This window comes from Athalia rosae, chromosome 1 (assembly GCF_917208135.1).
Source record: "Athalia rosae chromosome 1, iyAthRosa1.1, whole genome shotgun sequence".
In the NCBI taxonomy this organism is placed as follows: domain Eukaryota; kingdom Metazoa; phylum Arthropoda; class Insecta; order Hymenoptera; family Athaliidae; genus Athalia; species Athalia rosae.
Window position 1 is genome coordinate 13,669,655 of NC_064026.1, and position 23,624 is coordinate 13,693,278.

General features: G+C 41.4%; 1 protein-coding gene across 8 annotated transcripts in view; it reads left to right on the forward strand.

Annotated features, from left to right (window-relative positions):
* The window catches only part of LOC105687209 (small conductance calcium-activated potassium channel protein), a 148,241-nt gene that overhangs the window by 115,109 nt on the left and 9,508 nt on the right, over positions 1–23,624 (forward strand). For 6 of the 8 annotated variants that reach the window (XM_048660162.1, XM_048660165.1, XM_048660167.1 and 3 more), the window contains 6 exons: positions 4,495–4,590; positions 9,074–9,495; positions 20,945–21,080; positions 21,766–21,876; positions 22,533–22,660; positions 22,939–23,008. In XM_048660162.1, coding sequence (XP_048516119.1) covers positions 4,495–4,590; positions 9,074–9,495; positions 20,945–21,080; positions 21,766–21,876; positions 22,533–22,660; positions 22,939–23,008 — 963 coding nt within the window. Of the gene's footprint in view, positions 1–4,494; positions 4,591–9,073; positions 9,496–19,050; positions 19,187–20,944; positions 21,081–21,765; positions 21,877–22,532; positions 22,661–22,938; positions 23,009–23,624 lie in introns of all 8 variants that reach the window. The other 2 variants (XM_048660163.1, XM_048660168.1) reach the window with 1 other exon arrangement.

Here is a 23,624-nt window from a genome sequence, read left to right on the forward strand (position 1 = left end):
ACTAAATAACGCGAATAGATGGAACGGGAAAATAGGGGGCATAACGTCAAACCATCGCGGATGGGATTGAGAGGAGATAGTAAGAGTGGGAAAATTCTACCGGAGAAATCTCTTCTATACGAATGCCAAATGAAATTTCTTGAAAACTCGTCGACTGTCCTTGCCGGGTCGCTTGTTGCCCTAATTAAGTCGCTCGTACTTCGCTTCTTGAAGCCAAATATAGAATCACTTTTCAACCGACAGTACGGCTTCTTTTGTAGCAAACTGACGTGAGATCGTGTCAAGTAATGTATAGGTAACTACCCACCTACCTACCTACCTACTTGCCATCACAAGGGACTTATCCCGCATTCCGTTCAAGCTCATAATTTGATTACAAAAAGAAACTCAATCCAAACTCTTGCCTCAATTGAAAATCAACACAGAATAGAATGAAAGAAAAAACTGAGAAAACGGAATTGGATTTTACGAATTTTACGATGATGACTCATCGTCAGTGTCGGTATATTTAGGCAATATTCTACATTCTTACACCCTACGGAAGTCCGTCTTTCAGTGTGGTACTTATTGACTTTTGTTCGAATTTCAAGTTTCCTTTAAATACCGAGATTGATTGATCGTTGAAGTGCAGATGAGCTGCACGCAAGATTGAAATTGATAAAATCTGTTAGCGATTATTTATAGGTTGCGTAATATCGTTCGATAGTGAGTTTCTTCTCAAAGTATACGTCGGAATCTCTATTACGCGGATATTAACAGTTTAAAGTGTACCGCAGTTCCAGCTTTAAACCAAACAAACGTTCTTAATATACACTCGACATCCACATGGTCCACATATTGCACGTAATTGTGGACACCGAGGGGTGAAATATTACCAAGAGATATAAGTACACCCTCGGGTACTAGGTACACCATAAACGGAGGGTTTATGTAGCTTGCAGGACGTGCAACTAACGGAATGTAGCCACCAGCCGCTACACAGAAGATCCATTTTCGAATGCGGGAGGCAAGTGATAATGCGTTGTATCTCTCCACTATATCCTAATTTCTGTGCAATTTCCTCATGGCAGTAAGCATCAAAATGGCCGACAATTATTCATATTTGACAAGATTTGCGAAAATCGATACACTGTAACTCGATCGACGAAAAACTGATGTTCGCAGACGTGAAAATATTTCCCTTCCCCCCCCCCCCCCCCGAAGTCACAAGCTAGCTTTGAAACGAGGAGAGTACTACGCGAAAGGATGTTCTTTTCTGTCCCACCAAAAAAAGGTCACGCTTAACGATTGCAATTTTTTAATTGCCCTCAGTGGTGCAAAGAAGAAGAGGTCTGCATACAGAGCCCCTGTACACGTTCTTAATTAGTTTAATGCCTTTTACTTCAACACTTGTGCGCAATTTTTCTATCCATGAGGATGTCATGAAATTGAAATCGCGCGGTGGTAGCGGAAAGAGCATTACGTTGGGGAACGTAATTGCAGATATGTAAAATTGCCGCTCGTAAAACGGCTCGAGTGGTTGCCCGGGCGAATCAATCATTTCAAATTGTAAAACTCATTCTTTTTCAGGTTAATGCCAATAGCTCTATAGACGTGTGCGATTCAATCGTGTCATTTTTTACTTGGTAATTTTAATCGATTTTCTACCTCGGAATATTCTGAATTACATTACATCGCACGGGTAAACGCGAAAACAACATAACCGGGACGTTTCTATCGCGTCGATAAATGAACATCGGTTCGAAAATCAATGAATTCCGTAGCCGTCCGGCGGATGGAATTTTAGAGTAAATCAAACGATAAGCATCTCTGTCGAACGGTAGCATGTATCGGCTGTGTAACGCACGGTGTATTGCTTACAAGTTTCATACATATACACGTAGATGCGCGTGCATGTAAACGGGCATATAATATAATCTGCAGGCGTATGTACATACAATGTCAATAACGCCTATAGAGTTCGAAATAACGCGGTACGTTATCATCGTGAACGTGGACTACGAGATTATATGGATGAATTACCGCTACGCATTCGACCGTCCATTTCCAGTTCCATTAAGCAAAACACGTTTCGTTTCGGCAAACTTATACTGAATAATTAGGTGTTGTTAATGGACGATCCTCCGTAGCGAAAGAGAACGACGAGGGTGCGTGTAATGAGAATAACGGTCACTGATGTATGTGAATTTTCAAGTGGCAATGTTCCTAATTGCGTTATCATTCGTCGATTTCTCACAAGATTTCCAAGCGATTTCATACCAGCCCGCAATAATATCACAGTAAACCCGACGATGGTGACATTGTTAGGGCTAACAAGGAGACGATACACGACGATTCGTTACTCTTGCCTACAAAATAATAAAAAAGATCGCCGATCGTGCAACGAAGTTGCCGGATTCAAATTTTTCGACACATCTACCGCCGGTGGTTTACTGGAAAAAATCACAATGGATGCGAGCAAATGAAAAACTACCCCAGCTAACGTTGGAGCGAATACGGTGTACACGTGATTGTTGTGTAGACTCGCCACAAGCCGCAGTGGGCAATGTTACAACAAATAATTAATGGGCCGGTATAGTAAACGCGGCAGTTAACTGTGCTGGAATTTTCACTCAGTTTGATAACTATTATATAATTGTAGGGAGGAAATGTTGAAACATTTTCATTTTGTCATATTTTCTCGTATTGTAGAGAGAGAGAGAGATATAAGTAACGACCATAAAACAAAAAGTGTACACGACAAAAAAGGCCAAAAAATTTTAAACTTATTAAGGTAATTCACGGGGGGACACTTAGCCGCAAAGTGTTGGGTTTTATGAGAGAACAAATCGTGCGAGGCGAAAGTAAAAAGCGCGGTGCTTTCGGTTGATTAGAAAGTAAATTAATTGGTTTTGCTACGATTGAGTCCGGCACAAAGTCGGATAACAACGGACAGGAACTTCCGTGAAGAAAAAAAATTGAATAAATAATTACATATATACATGTATATATATCTAGCCAAATGTCTCGCGTTACGATTCGTACTAACCTTCCTATATACGTGGTAACGGAATTACCTCTGCTGGGATAACAAATTACACTTTGCAAAAGTATCGAGTGTCGCGAAATAACGTGGGACGTGGAAAATCGATACCAATTTGTTGACCGTCGTCCACTGGAGATACCTCGGCCAACGGTAATAATGGAATTGAAAGAGACCGAGAACTCGACGAACGTTCTTAGTTGATAAGTCTTCCCGGAACTGTATAAAGTCGTATTTTACCATTTCAAATGTACGAACCGTTCCTAATTCCGATTCTTCCCTATTCGCTCTGCTTTCGTACGCATCACGCTAGAGCAACAGAGTAATCGCGCGAGGGTTCAGAACCCCGAATTACGCAAGACCAACTCGAATAGATTTGCCAGAACAAATCCTGTTCGCAACAATTTAACTCGACCATAATTAGCGAGACGCTATTCCCGTTTCCTGGTCCGTCAACGCCGTGTAATTGTCCTTCAATTACACAGGAATTGAACAGCGCTGCCCCTCGCTTATCGTAAAGCGCAGAGGTGGATAACCCAGCGTTCGAAGGGGATGAAACGACCCAACCCAACCCTTGACCTAACCTGACCACGGGACAGGCCGTGTTAGTGGCAATTAGACGATACTGGATTTAAGGTTGAGCTGCTCAAACCAGTAACCATCCGACCTAATTCAAGGTTCGCAAGGTTAGACTGGACTTTCCCGGGTGGCACACTATTATAGCTGCATATACCCATACGCGGACAGAGGATATACCCTTTACGCGGGAAGCGTAGCGATCTGAGTCGTGTTCCGCGTAAAATTCAAGATCCACGATGCCGAAGGGCGGCCACCTTCCCTTTCTCGGGATCACCTGGTCGTTCGGCGATGCGTGAAGTTGCAGCTGGGTGTGTATCCGGTTTTCCGAAATGATCGGAGCCTTCGTTAAGAATAAATTCAGGAATGTGATATTTCGCGAGCACATATCTACGTGAGCTAGAGTTTTTCAGATGAAATATTCCGAGCGAACCTCCCGCGGCAGTAAAGTTGATCGGGTTACCTCGTCAACTTTTTTATTCGATATGCTCGCAAGGTGTGGACTTTTCATTATCAATGTACCTGTTCTGTGCGAAAATTAGATGCCTGATAATTCAGTGTCTCACAGATATGCGGACTGAAAAGTTTTTGTCAAAGGGTTGAAGCGTGTAGTATGGTCATTATTTAACACGAGAACGTTGTCGCGTGATCGATTGCTAATCGCACTTAGGAGTTCGTATGCTATGACGTATATCCCGGAGATATTGCACGAACTCTTGTCCGTGTACACCGGATAATCGAACGGATATAAATTTTTTTTTCGCTTTGCCTCCAAACATCCTTCGTGCACGCATATCTATTCACGTTCGAGCTGTGCTTGCACAGTGAAAACCCGCCGTCATTCTTTTATTGGAGCAATTTTCATGTTTTGTATATTTTTGTGTGCTCTGTTTCAGGCTTCGTTCTATTCTACCGCCCTGAAAACCCTGATCTCTATGTCTACTGTGATACTGCTTGGCCTCATATCTGCTTATCATGCCTTAGAAGTTCAGGTATGTAATCCAGTTAACGCTAGTTGTTTTCTTCCCCCAATTCACTGCGACGAATTTTTTTCAATTACATCGACAAAATACCTATGATCTAGGTACGCGAGGGACATTTACCGTTCGCCGCATTTGATAGACTTTCAATTATTCGAAGGTCCCTTGCACTTTGTCGAATGAAAAATTCAAGCTGATCATCCGTTCAAATCTGAATGATCGTGAAAAGATTTCTGTGAAAATAAAAGCGTACGACGGAGGATCAATTTATAGACCGATTGTGGGTCTCCGCAAATTTGAACAATAGTTTCTGAGGTTATAGAATCTTTGTACATCGTACAATAGATATGTATCTCATATCTATAAGGACTCGTCGGAACATCTCGGGAAGCCTGTTATTGATCAATATAATACCCCGGCTCTTCGTCGGGTGGTACAGGAGCTACTGCACCATAAATACGACATCGTATAAGCCGAACGAGTAATCTGACCCAATTGTACGTGAGATTTTCCGGGATGCTCAAGCGCTTCTACCGATAACGAAATTCATTCCCGTCGTTGAATTCTTCCAAGGTTTCGTTTAGCGGACATCAATTTTCGCTAGTTTTTCTCTCGCCAAATAGAGTGAGCTCAACGCTTTTCAACCAAGAAAATTTCTCAACAACGAACGGACCGAATAACTCTTCATAGCTGTCGGAATTCTTCCTCCGTCTACTCGAGCGATCCAGTCGAAGAGCACGACGCTTTTTTCATTCTCTGCGATACCGCGAACCGTGATACAAGGTTGTTTTTTTTTTTTCACTACTCTTCACTTTTTCCCATTCCCTAAGGCGGTACTGTAACTGTTTCATTTTTATCCACTAGTTGTCCAGCTGTCTTGAAATCTTCGTGGTTAATAGTAATTCTGCTACGGCCTAATGACCCCATTATCTTTTAGGAAACGACCTCCGTCGCATTCGGGACGACCGAGTGATTTTCGGCGAGTATTAAGATTTATCAAATGTCAACCGATGCAAAAGTTACAGGAATATTCCCTCTGGAGAAAACGAGTGGAAATAATGCGTATGATCGACCGTAGCGAAGTCAGCTGTGACAATGACGTCGTAATTCAAACGAAAAGTTCGTCCGGCAATCCAGACTTATTCGTTAGTAACAACAAATATTAGCGGAACTCCGCTTCTTTGTACCGGGTTCTTTAGCTTCGGCTCTGTTTACTTCGTTCGCTCGATAGCCCGGCAACAAGGTACCATCGTAGCTTTTGAGTTTGACTTGTAACTCGTCTCGACCACATGCTACCCCTCGTAACTCACGATCGGTGTTGAATCGTCGTCGCCAAGAAAGGCCAAGCGCCGATACGAATAGTTTTTTTACGATCGGTAAATTCTGAAAATATGGCGAGGCAACGTTAAATTTTGCGTGTTATTCAAAAAACACGATCCAAGAAAAGGGAAAATCTTCGGATTTTACGATGCATTTTGAGAATCGAAGAAGGCGCGGAATAAATTATTTTTTTTTTTTTCTCCCCATCGCTGACGAAAATCGTTCACGAGACCACAATTATAAATATCCAGGATACCGGTTATCCATCGGAGCTGTCGTTAGCCGAGAATTTTTCGTCATTGTGAATTCCGGGAGGGTCGTATTAGGATTTGGACTCGTCCCAACAGCAAGTTGCCGTGATTGGTCGGGTCAGCGAGTTGCTAACCCTCCGAGAGTTTTATGAAGCAAATTTCTTTCTCCTTCTCGCGCTCAGAATTACTACCGCTGCCTCGGCTGCTGCAGTTCGTCCGATCCAAACAATACGCGACGAGTCAGCAATATTGAGCACACAACTTAGGAGAAAAAGCCAAAAAGAAAACAGTGAAAAGAAAAATGGTAATAGATGAGCCTTCGGCGATCCAGCTACCTGCAAAAATGACTCCTCCACAATCCTCGAAAGTCTGAAACTTTGAAACTAGGTTTTAGACGTTGCTATTTACTAGGTGCATTAAAACATTGACTACAAACATGCAACTTCGAATGTCACATAGCATTATTTCCTCTGTAGGGAAATCGCTGGGAGTGACAGTCACAGCTGATGTCTTAATGGCGGAATTTCAAGTAAATTAATCCCCTGCTATTCGCTGATCATTGATTTCAAAACTCGTGGGCATTTTTATACGTTCGAACCAAGTAGGCATGAACTTACCAAAATATTCAATCAATTTTTGAAAATGAAAATTCTCAATTCGTGCTTGTGGCAAAAAGAAGCGATTATCGCAGTGACCGACTTACATGAAAACAACGAACTCGCGTATTGGGACTTTCAAAATTGCTAGCGCCTGCTTTTCTATTATAGTTTCCAGGTTTTATACACAGACATATACTTTTGCTCAGAAGAGTCGAAGCCCTTTGCGGAGTAGCGTAGGTAGCGGTCGGTATTTCAGTCAGATACCGCTCAACCGAACAAGACATACAGGGTAGTAGATGACCGGGGTTATATTGTACGGCAACCGCAAGGACGATGTGGGTTTAGGATGAACCCTATTAAATTAATTCGTTCCGAGACTTGGCATTTCGTAACACAACTCCGCGCGTGCTTATGTAGACTATTTGAACGATAAAATATGAATGTAATAGCTGCGCGGGGACTACTGCTGCTGAATTATTTGCGAAAAGAAAATGTGCCGGCGGATTATCCACAACGAACGGGGAATTCCAGTTACGAGGTCATTCGAGCATCGGAACTTCCTGAACTAATTCCAGTCGGCGAACAAATCATCGATATTCTCGTCGATCTGTTCATGGAGAAGCGAAAAAAAAGGAATAAAAAAAAAAAAAAAGGAATAAATGAGTAGCAAAAGTTGTGATTTGCTGGAGGAAGCCCAAGTTAGAATTCTGAGAAAACAATCGCATACTCGTCCCCTTTTTCTGATTAATCAGTGGCTGAAACCATTCGCGATACGACGGGACGTGCAACCGTCTAAATTTGGTCGAAGGAGGCGAGCGATCGATCGGATTTGCTGATATTCGAAGAACCTTCGTCACCTGGAGACAGTTACAAATTAGTGGATTTCTCCAAGGTCTAAATTGTTACCTTCGTCGCCAAGAAAGGTTATAGATAGACTCAACCCCAACTGATGTGAATTCTAAGATTGACGATTGTCCATCGAGCTTCCTTTACTGATTCAATCGATTGCAGGCCATTCGGAGTTCCATCTAGCCAAAAATTTCAAAGAAACGAAAACTGATTACGATTCACTGGTGTCGTACACCTATTTTCCAGTTGAATCGAAAATTCCGGCTGTGATACGGTGAAAAATTTATGCAGCAGTTTCGCCTGACCTACGAGTGAATCGGCGGTGCATTTTGCAGTGGAGAAATTACCTGTTGAGATAACGTCGGTACGTGTAATTAGAATTTAGCTGAAGTGAAGGGGTGACTCGTGTATATCTCGTTAAATTAGTTAGCCGCGGTTGTATTCGCGATTGCGGAGAAACTTGAGTACTACGGGAAGGACGGTATCGCATTATAGGATTCTCTACGTGTCCAGTTGAATCAACTAATGCAATTAGTCAGCTTTATTTAAAACTAATGCTTGATCCAGCGCGGTGAAACAAAAAGTTTTAATAGCCCTAAACTCAAACAGGCTTATACCGAGGTTGTCGTCAAAGCTTTGAAATTTCTGGCAATCAATTCTGCAACTCGCGTGAAGAACGGTCGTGAAAACTGATCACGTATTCGATAGGATATAAGCGCACTCCGGAAAGGTGGAGCTTGGAACAGCACGTGGAAGTCTCACGACCGAAAACGTCAATTCGCCTGCTCGTTACAAAATACGCTGCAGGATTTTCTTTCCAATCATCATGAATACCGTCAGCTGTTACGAAGCGATTCATCGGACATTTCTCACGTCCTTTTTATGATTTGTTTTTTTCACACCTCATCGTTATTTTAGAAGACATCTATTTTTCGCCTAGCGTATAAATAACAGATCAGTCGAACATTCCTTTTCTTCGACTTCGTGACTTCTTTTACTTGTTGAATATTGAAACAAAATCGCGAGTGCGTTTCGTTGGATGGTACCGTTAATACAGTCATTATTATTCAGTACCTACTCAGAGGCAAAAACAGGCTTTCTACTTCCGGCGAGTAATCTACGTTCTGTAAGCTTCGTGTTCATGTAACTTCCCAGTTACTTTTTCGTAAACTTCTTACCGCTGCATCTATGTATCCAAATTAGATGCACCGACCACGATCGGTGGTCCGCGTAACAATGAACGAAAAATTTCAACAAAAAACGATAAAACGGGGTAAAAATGTAAACGTGGGCAGAATATGACATGCAGGGGGATGATTGAGAATCGAAGCGGTGCGGGGAGAAGGGAAATCTATATGTCAATTGGGCAATATTCCGAAATTTCAATAATCGATACAGTGATTTTAAAGGGATGCTGGAATGACCGGTAAAATGATCGATCGTGAAACGTTAACGTATCCTCGTTACTTTCCGCAGTTATTCATGATCGACAACTGCGCGGACGACTGGCGAATCGCAATGACATGGCAACGAATCTCTCAGATAACCATCGAGCTAATGATCTGCGCGATACATCCCATCCCTGGGGAGTATTATTTCCTGTGGACAACCAAACTGGCCAATAAAGGTGGTGACATCGGGTCGAAATGGGTCCCCTACGACGTCACCCTGTCGCTCCCGATGTTCCTCAGGCTCTACTTAATCTGTCGTGTGATGCTGCTGCATTCTAAACTATTCACCGACGCCTCTTCGAGGAGCATAGGAGCCCTGAACCGCATAAATTTCAACACTAGGTTTGTTCTGAAGACTCTGATGACGATCTGCCCCGGCACGGTGCTCCTGGTCTTCATGGTATCCCTATGGATAATCGCCTCATGGACATTGCGGCAATGTGAAAGGTATGCATCCACCGAGTAACAAATATAATCCTCCTCGCTTCAACCCACCACGCAGCACCACGCAGATCCCACACTATGGTTTTTTCAACCGTGCCCAAGGGTAGCCCAAAGTTATAGTCGCGAACCCCCGTAATTTTCAAACATAGTGTTCATAGTTTTTCCGGAATAAGAATTCGCGCTGCAACATCTACAACATTGGGATATCGGGAGCACCGGCAGATATCGGAGGTACACGGTACGGAGTGACATCAATTGTCAGGAACTGGTGTAGCTCAGGGATGACTAAGTATTTAGTTCAAAGTGCTTAATTTGAAACCATCAATGCCCTTCGAAACGTTAGTTAATTCGAAAGTTGAGAACCGTTTGCTCGGTTGATGCGTTTCATGGTAAATATCTTGGTACGAACCCAACGAAACACTCCTTACCTAATTAGTGAGACGTTAGACAAGCCTGGACGTAATCACGGAAATACTCGATTCGCGAATCAGGATATGCCGCGGACACGTTGAAAATGGATCGATTTAACTTTGTAACGAACCCCCAGAGCGTACGAAGCCATGAAAATATTCATGTACACGGAATGTACCTCCTAGTTCACCGAACCGCACATCGCATTGCACGTGGACAACATTCTCCGGTCAACTGTACGTAACTTAAAATTTATACGGAGCATAAAGCTGCAGCTAGATTCGAGAATTTTACTGCCATAGATGTTGTCGAAAGTTTTTTACTGCGGCAATTCGGTCATCCTAACTTTCCTACCTCGGTCGTCGAGATTTCTAGCCGTTTTTATCGACGGATTATTTTCACCCGGATGGGTTCGCGGGTGTTAAAACGTAGGTACCCATACCGTGAATACTGCTGGTGCTACTTGTGCCGGTGCATCGACGATAATAAACTAATACGTGGTATGTGAGCAAAGGAGAATTGAACTTTTCTTGGCTTGACAACGACATTCACGCTGATAACGGACCTCCCAACCTCGCTAACTTATCAGACGTCCCCTTTATTGCGGAGTAGATCTGATGGAAAAGTTTCTAGCCGTAATGATTAATCGATGATAACCAACGACCTCCGTTCACGTCATATAGTACTCACTGCTACCCTGGGGCACGGAACACCTTTCAGCGACCTCCGCCGCAAACCCCACATTCTCAATGCTAAAAAATGAGCAGACATCACATCACGACTTCCCTTGACATTGATCGCCAACGGAACACCCACCGCACCACATCACAATAAAACTTGACAGTCTCTCAACGGTACAAATCCACTTCGTACGCACGATGAACACTTCAAAATGTCGCGGGATAACATGGGCGGAAATAAACCGTTCGGAAACCAGAGGGGAAAGAAAGAGAAAAAAAAAAAACTAACAGCGAATATCAGTTTGCGAGCAGACGCGTACCCGCTGGTGTACGATGGGTTCGAATATACTCCTGTAAATCGTGCGGAACAGGGTGGTTGTAATTTTCTCGTGAACTCTGACCCCGTGCCGAAAGTTGGCCAATCTAAAGTTTTGTTGATATTTGAAATGAGGAAATAACAGTTTACCGTATAATTCAATAGTCAGACTCGTAAACACGATGCGTATGAAATGAATACGTATAAGCATACGGTGTGCACAAGTAACGAGCAACTTCCACGCCCATACCTACCTTGGACTAATTGAATTCAATGGCAGCAGAACTGTCAAGCACCCTTTAACGCGGCCTGCAACCCGAATTGATTATTCATTGCCGTGAAATAGCACGCGTTACCTTATATTTGCGTAGGTAGCCAAGTGTGCATAACAATATCACACCTTGTGTACTCGTACGTAAGTACGAGAAGTCGTGTAACGATTCAAAGTTTCGCTGGTAGCGGCGAAAAAGGCGAGAATTCGAAGAAACTGTTGGTCGGTAACGCCAACTTCGAACGAAATCTGTTCGGGTAAACGAAAAATAATTCTCGGACGAGTTGAACTTTCATACGCGTTTTTTCAAATTCCACTCCGTAAAATGTACACATTGGCTGTAGAGCAACGGTGAATCGTTAGCCTATAGGTAAATACACAACCACTCGCACAATACGGATAGAATTAGTTCGATCGTTCAATGCCCTTGATGTGTATACGTACCCTTATCGCGAAGGTAACACCAACGGCGTCAGCCAGGTCAAATAGGAAGGCGCACGCGAAGCCGTTGAAGGGATACGGTGAGGACACATCCGTCTAATTCAGGCGCACTCGATTATCCTCGCACAGATCCTCCGGCTATACGGAAGGGAGGGCGTAGTTCAAAAGTCGATACACCCGCGTGACCTGTCACACGTCGTCGGTCATACAAGTGTCTATTAATACTGTATCTGGTTATACCTCGTATCACGGTAAAGTTTCAAGTGAACTTGTCACGCTGTTTGAGAAAACTGTGAAGGAAACTTTCATAAAAAAAAAAAAAATAAAGAAAAATAAAGAAACGGGCCGATTGAAAAGAGCGTGAAAAATTCTGCAAACTGGGTCACAATCAGAATTCGTGTACAGAATTCATTGAACGGTCAATTCTGTCGAATATCAAAACAAACGTACTGCACTCGGTACCTCAGCGATTTTCCATTCTCAGGCTACTAGTTTTGCAAAACTTGAAGAGAATCTTTCATTCTCTCCCTCTCTCCCTCGATGGATACGTACAAGAGTGAGCGTCCGCGTTCGTTCCACGTACACTACCTAGTAATATGCTTACAATTAGTACGAACCCACCGCGTATACTCGACTTCAAACTCTGCCTACTCCGACGTTGAAACTTTCAACGATAACACTATAACTCCATACCGGTTATATTCAACGCCATCTCCCAAATCACCCAACTGTCAGCAGCCGTGGTTGCTGAAAAGAGAGTTCGGCGCAGAGATAACCGATGAAAAGTCATTCTGACGTTGCATGTCGAAATATCATACGACCCGAAGCAGCAGTTAGATCGATGCAGTCTATCCGGCCGACGTCGTATACGGCGCGCCTCTTTCCATCACCTACACCGCAGTTATCCGAAAAAATCCGCGATTCAGAAAAAGAAGTGAAACACGTGAAAAATGAAAATCTATCTGTGGCACGGAATACGTTATAAAAGCCATTCGAACGTGCACGTGCAAAAACCTCCGTCAGTTGTCACGGTTGTTTTTTTTACTTTTTGGAGGGTTTTTCCATATTGTTCTTGTTTCTTTTTGCTACTTTTATTTCTTTTCATTTTAATCCACTGCCCCCGGCTGCACTATGCGATGCGACTCTAGCAAATTATTCTATACTAGATTCTAGTGCAGATATACGGTCGCGGCTTATAGGTAGATATACATATCTACGTGCTGCAGTGTGTAACTGACGTATATGGGTCATTAAATCCAGGAAAAGCAACGTGCCAAACCATTGTTATAGCCAGGCACAAAATACGAAGTACATGTGCAGATAATATGATGTGTACACCGGGTGAAAAATGTGTTTTGATTGTGATAGTAGCTTTTGGTCGGTTATCTCTCGTCCGATATTCGTGTACATTATCATCAATCCTTAATTATTGTTCATTAATAGATTCTATGTTATATGTGGCGGTAAATATCTACAATTAGACGTGTTCTATTTGTTTGCAACTGGCTGTAGATGTGGCCTATCAATTATCCAAAACTTTTCATTAGGTAGAGTTTAAGAATTTTCTTTTCCTTATTTCATTCAAGTATTTCATATCAGCATTTCCATAGGCTTAAAGTATATCTATATCTTTCAAGAAATGGCAACGTATCTACATTATATGTACAATTAGATATAAATATTTTGCCATAGCTTATACGTAGTATGATTCGTGTATAAAATAACACGAAAAATTTCGTGAATATTTATAGTTCATCACAATCGTAAATATACCTACTGAATACAGTAAGAATAGTGCATGTTACATGTGATATACCTACATCTTAAGTACAAAAATTCAATATATTTGCGCAGCCGAAAAAGTGGGGGCGTGAATTTCGGGAATACAATAAACTGATGTCTCCCCCAAATCCATATTCACAGCTCTTTTAACATCAGGAGATGGGGAAAGTAAGAAGGTTCACTCTTCCTGAAATACCTTCAAAGATGGGAGTGAACATTGAGTTTTTTCACGCGGCACTAAAACGAAACGAAATGAAAAGGCCGGTGGAATGAAAATTTTATTTATTGCATCTATCGTTATATTTCTTTGCTAAAATTTCGATTTCACGAGGTTGGAATTTGAGGAACCAGATTACCGCAGATTATCAATTCGCTATTTCACCAGATCGCAAACTACTTCACCGACGATTTCATTTTCTGAGGATAAATGTGGATAAAAAAAGTAATTTGCTTTTTGAGAGGAATAACTAAATTATTGTTTGAACGCCACGTATTGTTTAGTGAATCTCCGCATTTCGGCTGCGCGTGTTTGTTTTCTGTATATTGTATTGAAGCTAAATTGCAACCTACTTTTATAGCAGCTCCAGCATATGCCGTGTAAAATTCTTATTATTATTATTGTTTTACATAGTACAAGCGAATTGAGCTTTCGAAAATATATTTTGGTGTACAAATAGCTCCGATCATTTCGAAGAATACACGCTAGCATTAAAATATGCTGCTTTTTGAACACTGCGAGTTGTCCCGATTTAATAAATTACTCACGTAGTAACTATACGAATATCGTTGTATGCATCAACGTTAGTTTCACATTCTTAGCTTTCGAAAGAAGAAAATGAATAAATAAATCGAAATGGATCAAATTTAATTTCGGATTTTCGATACCCGATCAGCCATTCTGCAATATTTGAATAGAACAAGAGCGAAAAATCGAAGATGCCCCGTACAAGTTATAAGTTCTCGATCGTGGGGCAGAGTTTGAGAATAACAGAGAGGAATGAAGTCGGGCAAAAGGAGAAGGTTGATTATTTAAGAAAGCAAAGATGCTTTAGAATCTTATTAACTAAAATTAATGAAATTTTCACCGAAACGCTTTAATAATTCTTCAAACTTCTTTCATTTAATCGCACCGCGTCCCAACATCTGCTCTAATGACCAGTTTAATTTCACCTAGATAATAAACGAAAGGTACAACGATCACAGTTCGCGGCTTCGATGTCGCATATTTTTCGCCGTCTTATCGCATATTTTAATATACTAATCACTTCGTTTTTCTTTTTTACTTTATTGAACTGCGATTTTTTCAATCTGATGAGAGCGAACGCGATTAAAGACAAAAAAAAAAAATAGTAATTAAATAGGTTATAAAATCCCCTCGCCGTACAAACCTCCATTAAATAATAAGAAGGAAAACGAAAAGAAAAATAGAAAAAGAAAGATAAGTTGAGGTAGTTAGTTTATATACTTTTTATGAACTTTCAAATAGTTTTATGATTTCATAAGCTCTTACACGACTTCGCGGTACCTTTCGAGAGAGAAATGAAATGAGAAGAGATGAAAAGAAAAAAGAAAAAAGAAGCGCAAGCCGTAGATTTTCAACAAGAATCCGCGGATAGGAAACTACAAGCACTTCGGAATATTCTTGCTCATTTCGCAGCTTACCAACGCTGTGTATTAATATATATGTACATACACCTATGTGAAAACCTCGACCATAAACGTGAGCAGGAAAACCTGATCTAATAAATGCAAAAGTTTCGTCTCGGGTATAAATGCCGGTAATATTTTGGCGAGTTTTCTTCAAATCGATTCCCAAACACGAATGCAAACTTTTGACATCGTGGGATTCACAGCTGCCTTTACCCCACCAAATGACGAAAAACCGAATCAAACGTGTGAAACTTTTGCCGCATTTTATTACAGCGCAGATGAATGAAAAAATTTTCTATGAATTTTTTGTTTCTCTGCACCATAAGCACCTTTACATTAACTTTTTTCGAACTGAGGGTTTTGTTCCTATTATTTCAGATTAATTCGTTTTCACGAAGATTTTATTTTCGTTCGCCCGGAAATCTGCGAGGTCGATACCCAGCATAGGTACTTAGCAAAGATCGGAATCTTATTCGGAAACTTTTCAAGTTGAAGAGACGAATGTCGTAGGCGATTTCTCCTTTGACCTGCAAGTCTAGGATAGGGGTGCGCTGGATCTACAATGTCGCCATGCCGCTAGCGATCCATCTTGTAAAAAGAATAAAAAGAAACCCGATCAACGAGACGAGGCGGGTTCTGAAATTAATATCGTCGTGAAAAATCGCTGTAGAGTATGGAGAATGTTCTTGAGGTTTTTTTGTTCTCCCCAATAACGTCTTGAGCTACGAAAAACGCGTCAGCGATCGCTTCAAGGTGTTATATTTTTTACCTGCGGAAGGTCTATTTTATCTTCAGATTCATCGACGATCATAACTTCGCCCATGCAGGATAAGAATTTCGGATGATTTTTTTTTGTTCCTTCCATTACTATGATATAATATTGTGTAATATAATGAGTGTTGTGCTGCTAATGTGCCTTTGGGCTTGCGCTGTAGCTTCTGTGTATCACGATATTCACTGTTAATTATTATCATTATTATTCCGAATCGACTCGATGTCGCTGTAAAAAAATTTGGCGTGGGTGTGACTCGTTCAAATTTGAACACCGCTTGTATTGAGAGGTCTGAAAATTCGAAGAAACGCCAAAAATACAATTGCACAGCTGCGATTAGAGAGCTTGAAGAAGTCGTTTTTCTCCTGAGACGTATTTCAATCAGCAAGATGACATGAAAGTTGATTGTGCACAATATATCAAAGGATCGTAAAGCGTGTGTTCCTAAATCCCTCGACGATTTCCTTGACGCAACCACAAAAACTGATTCATGTACGCCTGAGAAAAAAATTCAAATTTCCAGCCGCCTGATCTATAGCAAGTGCGTATTTACCCTAACTTTATGTATTACATCGTATAGTGGCTGTGATATTAGATACTTATTATTATTATTATTAATAATAATAATGATAATAAGTTTTGTTTCATATTCCTCATAATTTTGTTTCATGAATGTTGTATGCGCTTATTTATTCTCCATTATTGCAGCACACAATATGACGTTGTGGCATCTTGACTGTTGACTGTAACTATGATTTACCTATGTTTATGTGAAGTATAAATGACCGACACCTTCGCTTAAATTTTACGCATATATACATTTCTATCATAGATATATTGAATACCTATGTTTCTATCGTAAGCTTTTTATTAACACTTATGCAACGCTGTAAAAAAAATCATCTAAATTAAAATAACGCTTTTTTGTTTATAATAAAAACATTGATGAAAAATACAAATGAACACATAAAGATTTAAAAGAAAAAGAAAAAAAAAATTGTCTGGCGATAACGCGGCGATGCAGGAATAATTGAAAGTATTCAAAAACAAAATCAAGCTCAAGGTTCTAATTTTAATCAACTCACGTCACTCATTTGACCTCGAATAATAATTGATGTGCTGCTGCGGGAAACCAGATCCGTGTATAAACTCGAACGTTGGAAATTGGTTGAGGGAAGATCGAAGATGGTCCGATATCCAGGGCCGTCCTCGACCTATCAAAAGCAGTAGAACTCGAATTGAATTTTTTGTTACAGCCAAGGGGGTGGGATGGGGTTCGTCAGAGTTTCGAATAAAGTGATGAGAATGCCTGTGAAAAATGAATATATACATATTTTCAACGAAACAACTCGATACTTTGTTAGCGCAGAGGTTGTACGATCACTGGCTGACCTTATCAGCCCTGCAGCACCCCGAGGGCTATCTTCTCATTGTCGGTAAATGTTATTGTCGCGTTAACCACAAAGCGAATCGCGGCGCGCGGAGCCTCAGCAACGCGTGTAGCGACGATAGAACGCGAATCGCAATCGTAATCCTAACGACGTAAAGCCCCGCGTTATCGCCATGCGAAGTACCGCACTGCAATCCACGCTTCTCCAATCTCGAATCTTTTCTCCGATCTCCGATCTCCGTTTCTCGATATCATGACCAAAACGTCGGTCATTAGAAGCGATTCTCTCAATTGCCAAATTTAACCCGGATTTGGTGGCAGCTCGAGTCCGTCGTAGAACTGCGACAGAAGCAAAAATAAATAGAATAATAGAGAAAAAAATTGTTCTTTTTGTTAACTTTGTTCTTTTTTTTTTCAACCAATTCCCCTAATTAGTGCACGAGATGAACTCAGCGTGCATTGTAAATTATTGAATTGAGTCACTGGTTCGCGTCAAGTTGTGAATAAATTAAAATCCCGTCGTCTGAAAATTTCTGCACATTGTCTATGGCATACGGATTTATTCATTTTTTCTGTCCCGAAACAAAAAGCTGTTCCCGCCTACACGGATAACAAAGACAATCGACTTTTTTATATGAAAGAATATTCGATTAGTGTTGATTTTCCTTGCGGATTCAACTGAACAATTTTACGGTAAATTCGAGCAGCGTGGATTCCTGAATTAAACGAATACTGAACCTCATGTAATTCCTAATCAATACACAATTGTAATGAATTCTAAACAAAAGTTAATTTCTTTCAATCAATGACATCAAATTGAAGAATGATTCGATCACCGCGTCACGCCGTTCGTTCATTTCAACCGACAGACGCAACTTATCCGCTCGGCAGTAAACATGGCAGATATGAGTTTGGATACAAACGATGCGTTGCAACTATTTACAAAACATCGTTCTTGTTGTTACACTGAAGATCGTCGTTATCTGGTCGAAGAGTCCTTGAGCAATTTATACGCCAAAAAGTTATCTCAATACATACAACGGAATTCAAAATTCAACAGTTTAAATTGACTCTGAAATTTACAAAAAATATACAAATTTCGAATCGTATGACAATTCTCCTTCTATTGTAACATCGTATCGGTATTCTGTGAAAATAGCTTGTCATTTTCACCGCATAGGTATACAGTTGAGTCAAAAATGTTCGGATCGAAAGAAAAAAGGAAAGAATCGGAAGAAAAAATCATGTTACTAATCCAAACTCGTATTTAGCTCTTTTTTATCCGTTAAAAATAATCGTTACTCCAATCGAATAATCGATTATAAATGATATCTGGTGTACGTGCTATGGATAGAATCATTCGTTAAAAATATTTTCCAATAAAAGGGTAATGGAAATGATAAAATATTGAAAGTAAATGAAAAGCTTCACGGTTCATGAAATCAGATCGATAATTAATTAAATAATTACTATTGGGTGTGGGAGGTGTTTTTCAATTTTGGGTTACATGAGGAGTTACAGTATATAAGGCAATTTACCGGTGACGGACTTCCGAGATGCCGATGTCGAGTGAGACTGGCCGGGGGAAAGAGGAAAGAGCAAATACAAAATGGAAAAATTAATTAATGCAAAAAGTGAAAAAGAAAAACGTGATACGGCTACGGAGACGGTGACGGAGAGAAGAACACGGCGAAACGGAGATGACGGAAATAAAGTCGAGAAAACGAGAAAACGAAAAAAAAAAAAATGAAAAAAAATATATACATTATGAGAGATATGAAAAAAAGCTGAGTGTCGATGTCGTGGCGTTGTCGTGTGTGCACTGGGCTCTGTATCCGCCTGCAGGTTCCACGACGAGGAGCATGGAAATCTGCTCAACTCCATGTGGCTCATCGCCATCACCTTTTGCGGCGTTGGCTACGGAGACATCGTTCCCAACACGTACGGAGGCCGAGGAATCACCCTCACCTGTGGTATGATGGTAAGTCCTTTCGGTTTCACCGAGAACTTCCAACAATGAGACAGACAGGCCGCTGACTACAGGTGAGAAGCACGGATACGTCACGAAGCACCTGCATATCGCTCCTACCCAATAATCAGTCACCCATTGTCAAGAAACACGATTGACGCGAAGAACTGCGATTCAAAGTCACACCTTGTCGTGAGTTGTTCGAAAATAACCGGACATCGTTGCAACTATTATCTAACAATGGAATGAAACTTGGATTTTTTTTATCAACTTCCGTTACGAAAGTTTGCTCTCGCAATCGAATTAGGTCACTGCACCTCAGTCAGTAAAAATCTTTTGAAAAACGGTTCGGATGAGTTTTTTCCGCGTCAGTCGTGTACCAGACAGATATTTTTCCGTCGCTCGATGTACCCGGAGAAATAGAAGAGAATTGCGGTAAGGTTACAGTTTCTTTCAGCCCGCGCGAGATTTCAAAGCACAATTTCCAATCGGCCGAGCAGTCACGTATTATAGGATCAAAAAACGTCGATCTAATTCTACGCTGGTATAGTAGCGACGAAAGTATTGCAGCAGCTTCGATCCAATCAACTTCAATAAGGTATTCCTCGAAAGATGTTGTATTGTGCCTTACGTGTACCTACCCTCATTTTTTCACCGATTGGCTTTTGTTTCCGAGCGCCTTGTACTTTGATTAAAAAAAAAGCCCACTCCCCCCAATCGCTGCCGATCACCTTGCCTACCGTAGCTTCAAGGCGAATCTCCACTCCGTTCGGGCGCACCTGCTCGGATATTTTTTCGGTGAAAGCACGATTATCAGTGGCGCGACTTTGGAAGACCTTGCAACTCCCTACGCCCTGCGCTCATACATTTTAGGACTGTCCGGTGTTAACGCTACCGCCAGATCGCCACTAGAAACATCATGATTTATTCATCGCAGTTGGTAAAATCAGCGCAAACCATCTCGGTCTACGCTTACCATAAAGTGACGACGGTCCGGCTTTTGTCTGACGATACCCACTAACAATAAAAGTGAAATAGCACCTCACGGATAAGACCCGTGATAGGTCCTTTTAACCCGATCCTTTTCACTCGCAAAAGCTTTTAATTGTTCGCAAACATTCTTCGACTATTCTGCACATTCCTTCATAATCAACGACTGAAGTATATACATATATATATACGTGTGATTTTTCGTGTCGTATTAAAGCAATATTTTTTCTATCAGCGTTGTAATTCTTGTTTGTATTTTATTTTCTTGAATTCGATTACCATCTGATTGCTGTTATTAGGAGGTTTGAGATACCTCGTACTCGTCGAATACATTTGTACCCGTCATGTGCACCTGACATTGCATCCGACGACGGTATTCTGCACTATTTCTCTTCTTTTCATAGTTTACATTCACGCCAGCGAGCGCGGCTCGACTATACTGTCGAAAGAATGGTCTTGGGAATACATTTTCTGCCGATATCAGAATAATTCTGATACGGATCCGCGTGTACGGTAATCTATAGCTAGAAAAATAGAAGACACAGTATATGAAAAATAACGATAGGAAATGCGGAGGAGATATGGTTGAATGCATATAATAAATATAAGAATGTGAAACTTGAGAACGGAGTCGCGGGAAAATCAAATCGGGACGACGAACGATAGTTTTCATACCTGTCGGTGATCGATTTTACAATTATTCGGGGTTCTTCGTACACCTGTGCCTCGAAACGAAATTTTTCACCCCGATGTAGGCTGGTAAAACAAATGAATTGCTAGGTTTCACGACGAGGAGCACGCGAACCTTCTGAACGCGATGTGGCTCATCGCCATCACCTTCCTGAGCGTTGGGTTTGGCGACATCGTGCCGAACACTTACTGCGGCCGAGGCATTGCTGTTTCCACGGGAATGATGGTAAGATCTCTAAATCAAAAATAACGAGGTTGGCCCGGCTGTTGTTCGGTATTCAAAAGCAGCCGATTTCTCTCTTCCAACTATCATCCATCGGCGACGGTAAAAATTCAAGAAGCTGCTGCGGACGAAGCGGTCAGGATATATCGATGATTTGTAAGCCACCGCGCGGTTCACGTTGAAACTCATTTGTATCGGTGTTCGTTCAGCGTCGTAGTCTCCGGATGGTTCCCGAGGGACTCTGAGGACTCCTTGGGGACGCGTCGTCGAGACGAACATGGTATTGCGAAGATACATGTGGTCCTTACTCAAGAATTTAGGGTGGCCATTCGGATGTATACTTCGAGGTTCTACACCGCGGAAAAGTTTATGCCGGAAAAGTGTCTGCATATTTTTTGCATTACAGCTCGGCTGGCTCGTGAAAACGCGATCTGTATAAATTCGCTGCTTCGCTGCGCCAACGTCAATGCGGGTATTCCAGAGTTTGAAACTATAGCTTGATCTGAATTTTTTATGGACCCGCGTTATCGACACGTGATACTTTCAATACGCATCATATGTTGCATGCATACGGCATCGATATGAATAAGAGTGCACGATTCCAGAGTTTCATCGTTGAACTTGAACCGTATTTTGTTCGCAATCCGCATCAAATTCCCCTTTTAATCCTTGTCAACGATTATTACAGGGAGCTGGGTGCACTGCTCTACTGGTAGCGGTTGTTTCCAGGAAGTTAGAACTGACTAGAGCCGAAAAACACGTCCACAACTTTATGATGGACACCCAGCTGACGAAGAGGGTGAGCAATGTCACTGCTACGTTCGCTCTAATTAAAGCTACGACCTCGCACGCAGACTCCTGCACAGCTACGTATATTACAGCATAATGTGCCAACGACTATTATTCATACACCTAATGCCCCGTAATCTATACCAGTGTTGCGTTAACAGGGTAAATCCCTACCCGACTCGAGCCCGAAATCACTCACCGTCTTCGCGATATTTTCCAACAAATTTCTCATCCCTGTATCAAGTTTTACGAATGACCCATGTAGCGAGTACTCTTCCCAAATTTTCATCGTCCGCATCCGATGATAATTTTGATGTTCCGATTTCGGATGAAACAAATTTCCAGAGCACCACACGTCGTTCGGAATAATTAATCATTATTCACGCGTTACAATGTTGATTAATGTATCACGCGACCCGCGAAGACGCCGACGTAATCATTCGACGGATCGTACGAAAACGTTTCTGTAAAACGCTTCGGCATTTCTCAAACTTTCAATCAGCGTTGAAAGTTTCCTACCAAATGATTAACGCAAAAATAAAAACCTGTCGGGGAAAAGGGTGACGCAAAAAAATTAATGCATCGGCTGAACGAGTCCGAATCCCTTGCCGAGATTTCGGATACCGAACCGCATTAACCGAAGAATCAATTTCTTTTTCTTTTCAGTTAAAAAACGCAGCCGCCAACGTTCTCAGGGAAACGTGGCTCATTTACAAACACACGAGACTAGTAAAACGCGTCAATCCCGGCCGCGTCAGAACCCATCAACGAAAATTTCTTTTGGCAATTTATGCGTAAGTCTTTGATGCGTACAATCAGATGAACTTTTACTTCTTATATAGGAGAAATCAGACTTCGTCACATCTCACTGTTGAACAATCTCGATTTCGAAGTAGAAAGACGTTCTTCAGGCCTTTGTTTTTTTTTTGGATCTGTAACTGCTCTCGAATTTTAAAATGCAACATTTGTGAGCTTTAATGTAAGCAACTGTTTTGAATCGTCGCTCAATGATTTTTGTTCAAACCGTTTGACGTTAGAGTGAAAATTGTTTTACATCACTCGTGTGTTACAGGCTCAGGAAAGTAAAAATGGATCAACGAAAATTAATGGACAACGCTAACACGATAACGGACATGGCCAAGGTGCGTAAAATGATCCGCTACTATAAACGTTCCAACGATTCTTTCCACCTGCAATTCCGAGTGTATATAAATATTTTTAACGAGTAAACGTTTTCACCCCCGTCGCTATACAATGATCCATCAAAACCGTGGTGTAATAAATAAAATGAGTAGAGTAAAGAGAGAAAAAAGAACGGGAATATGATTCAACCGTGCTTGCCTCACGTATTCGTAACATTATGCCATACGATCACAAAACAGCTGACGCGACGGAAAATGAATGAACCCTTTACTGTAACAGGTACCCAAATACACGCGGTATAATTGACGTTTTAATAGATTTTCTACGGTGATCGAAAACGAATTTGGCCCGCTGTGAATATAACGAAAAGCAGAAGCATGTGTCGCATTGCTGACACGTGAAACGAATCCATACCATTCGTTATCGATCTAGCATCGATTACGTTAGTCCGAACTTCCGTATCGGTGCGGAGAGAAAGAATAACAATAAATAATGAGGAAAGCGTGAGACAAACAAAGTAGAAACAATCGGCATAAAAGAAAGCAGAGAGAGAGAGAGAGAGAGAGAGAGCGGCCAATATTTTAACCCATCCAGTCCCATGAATCTACACGGGAT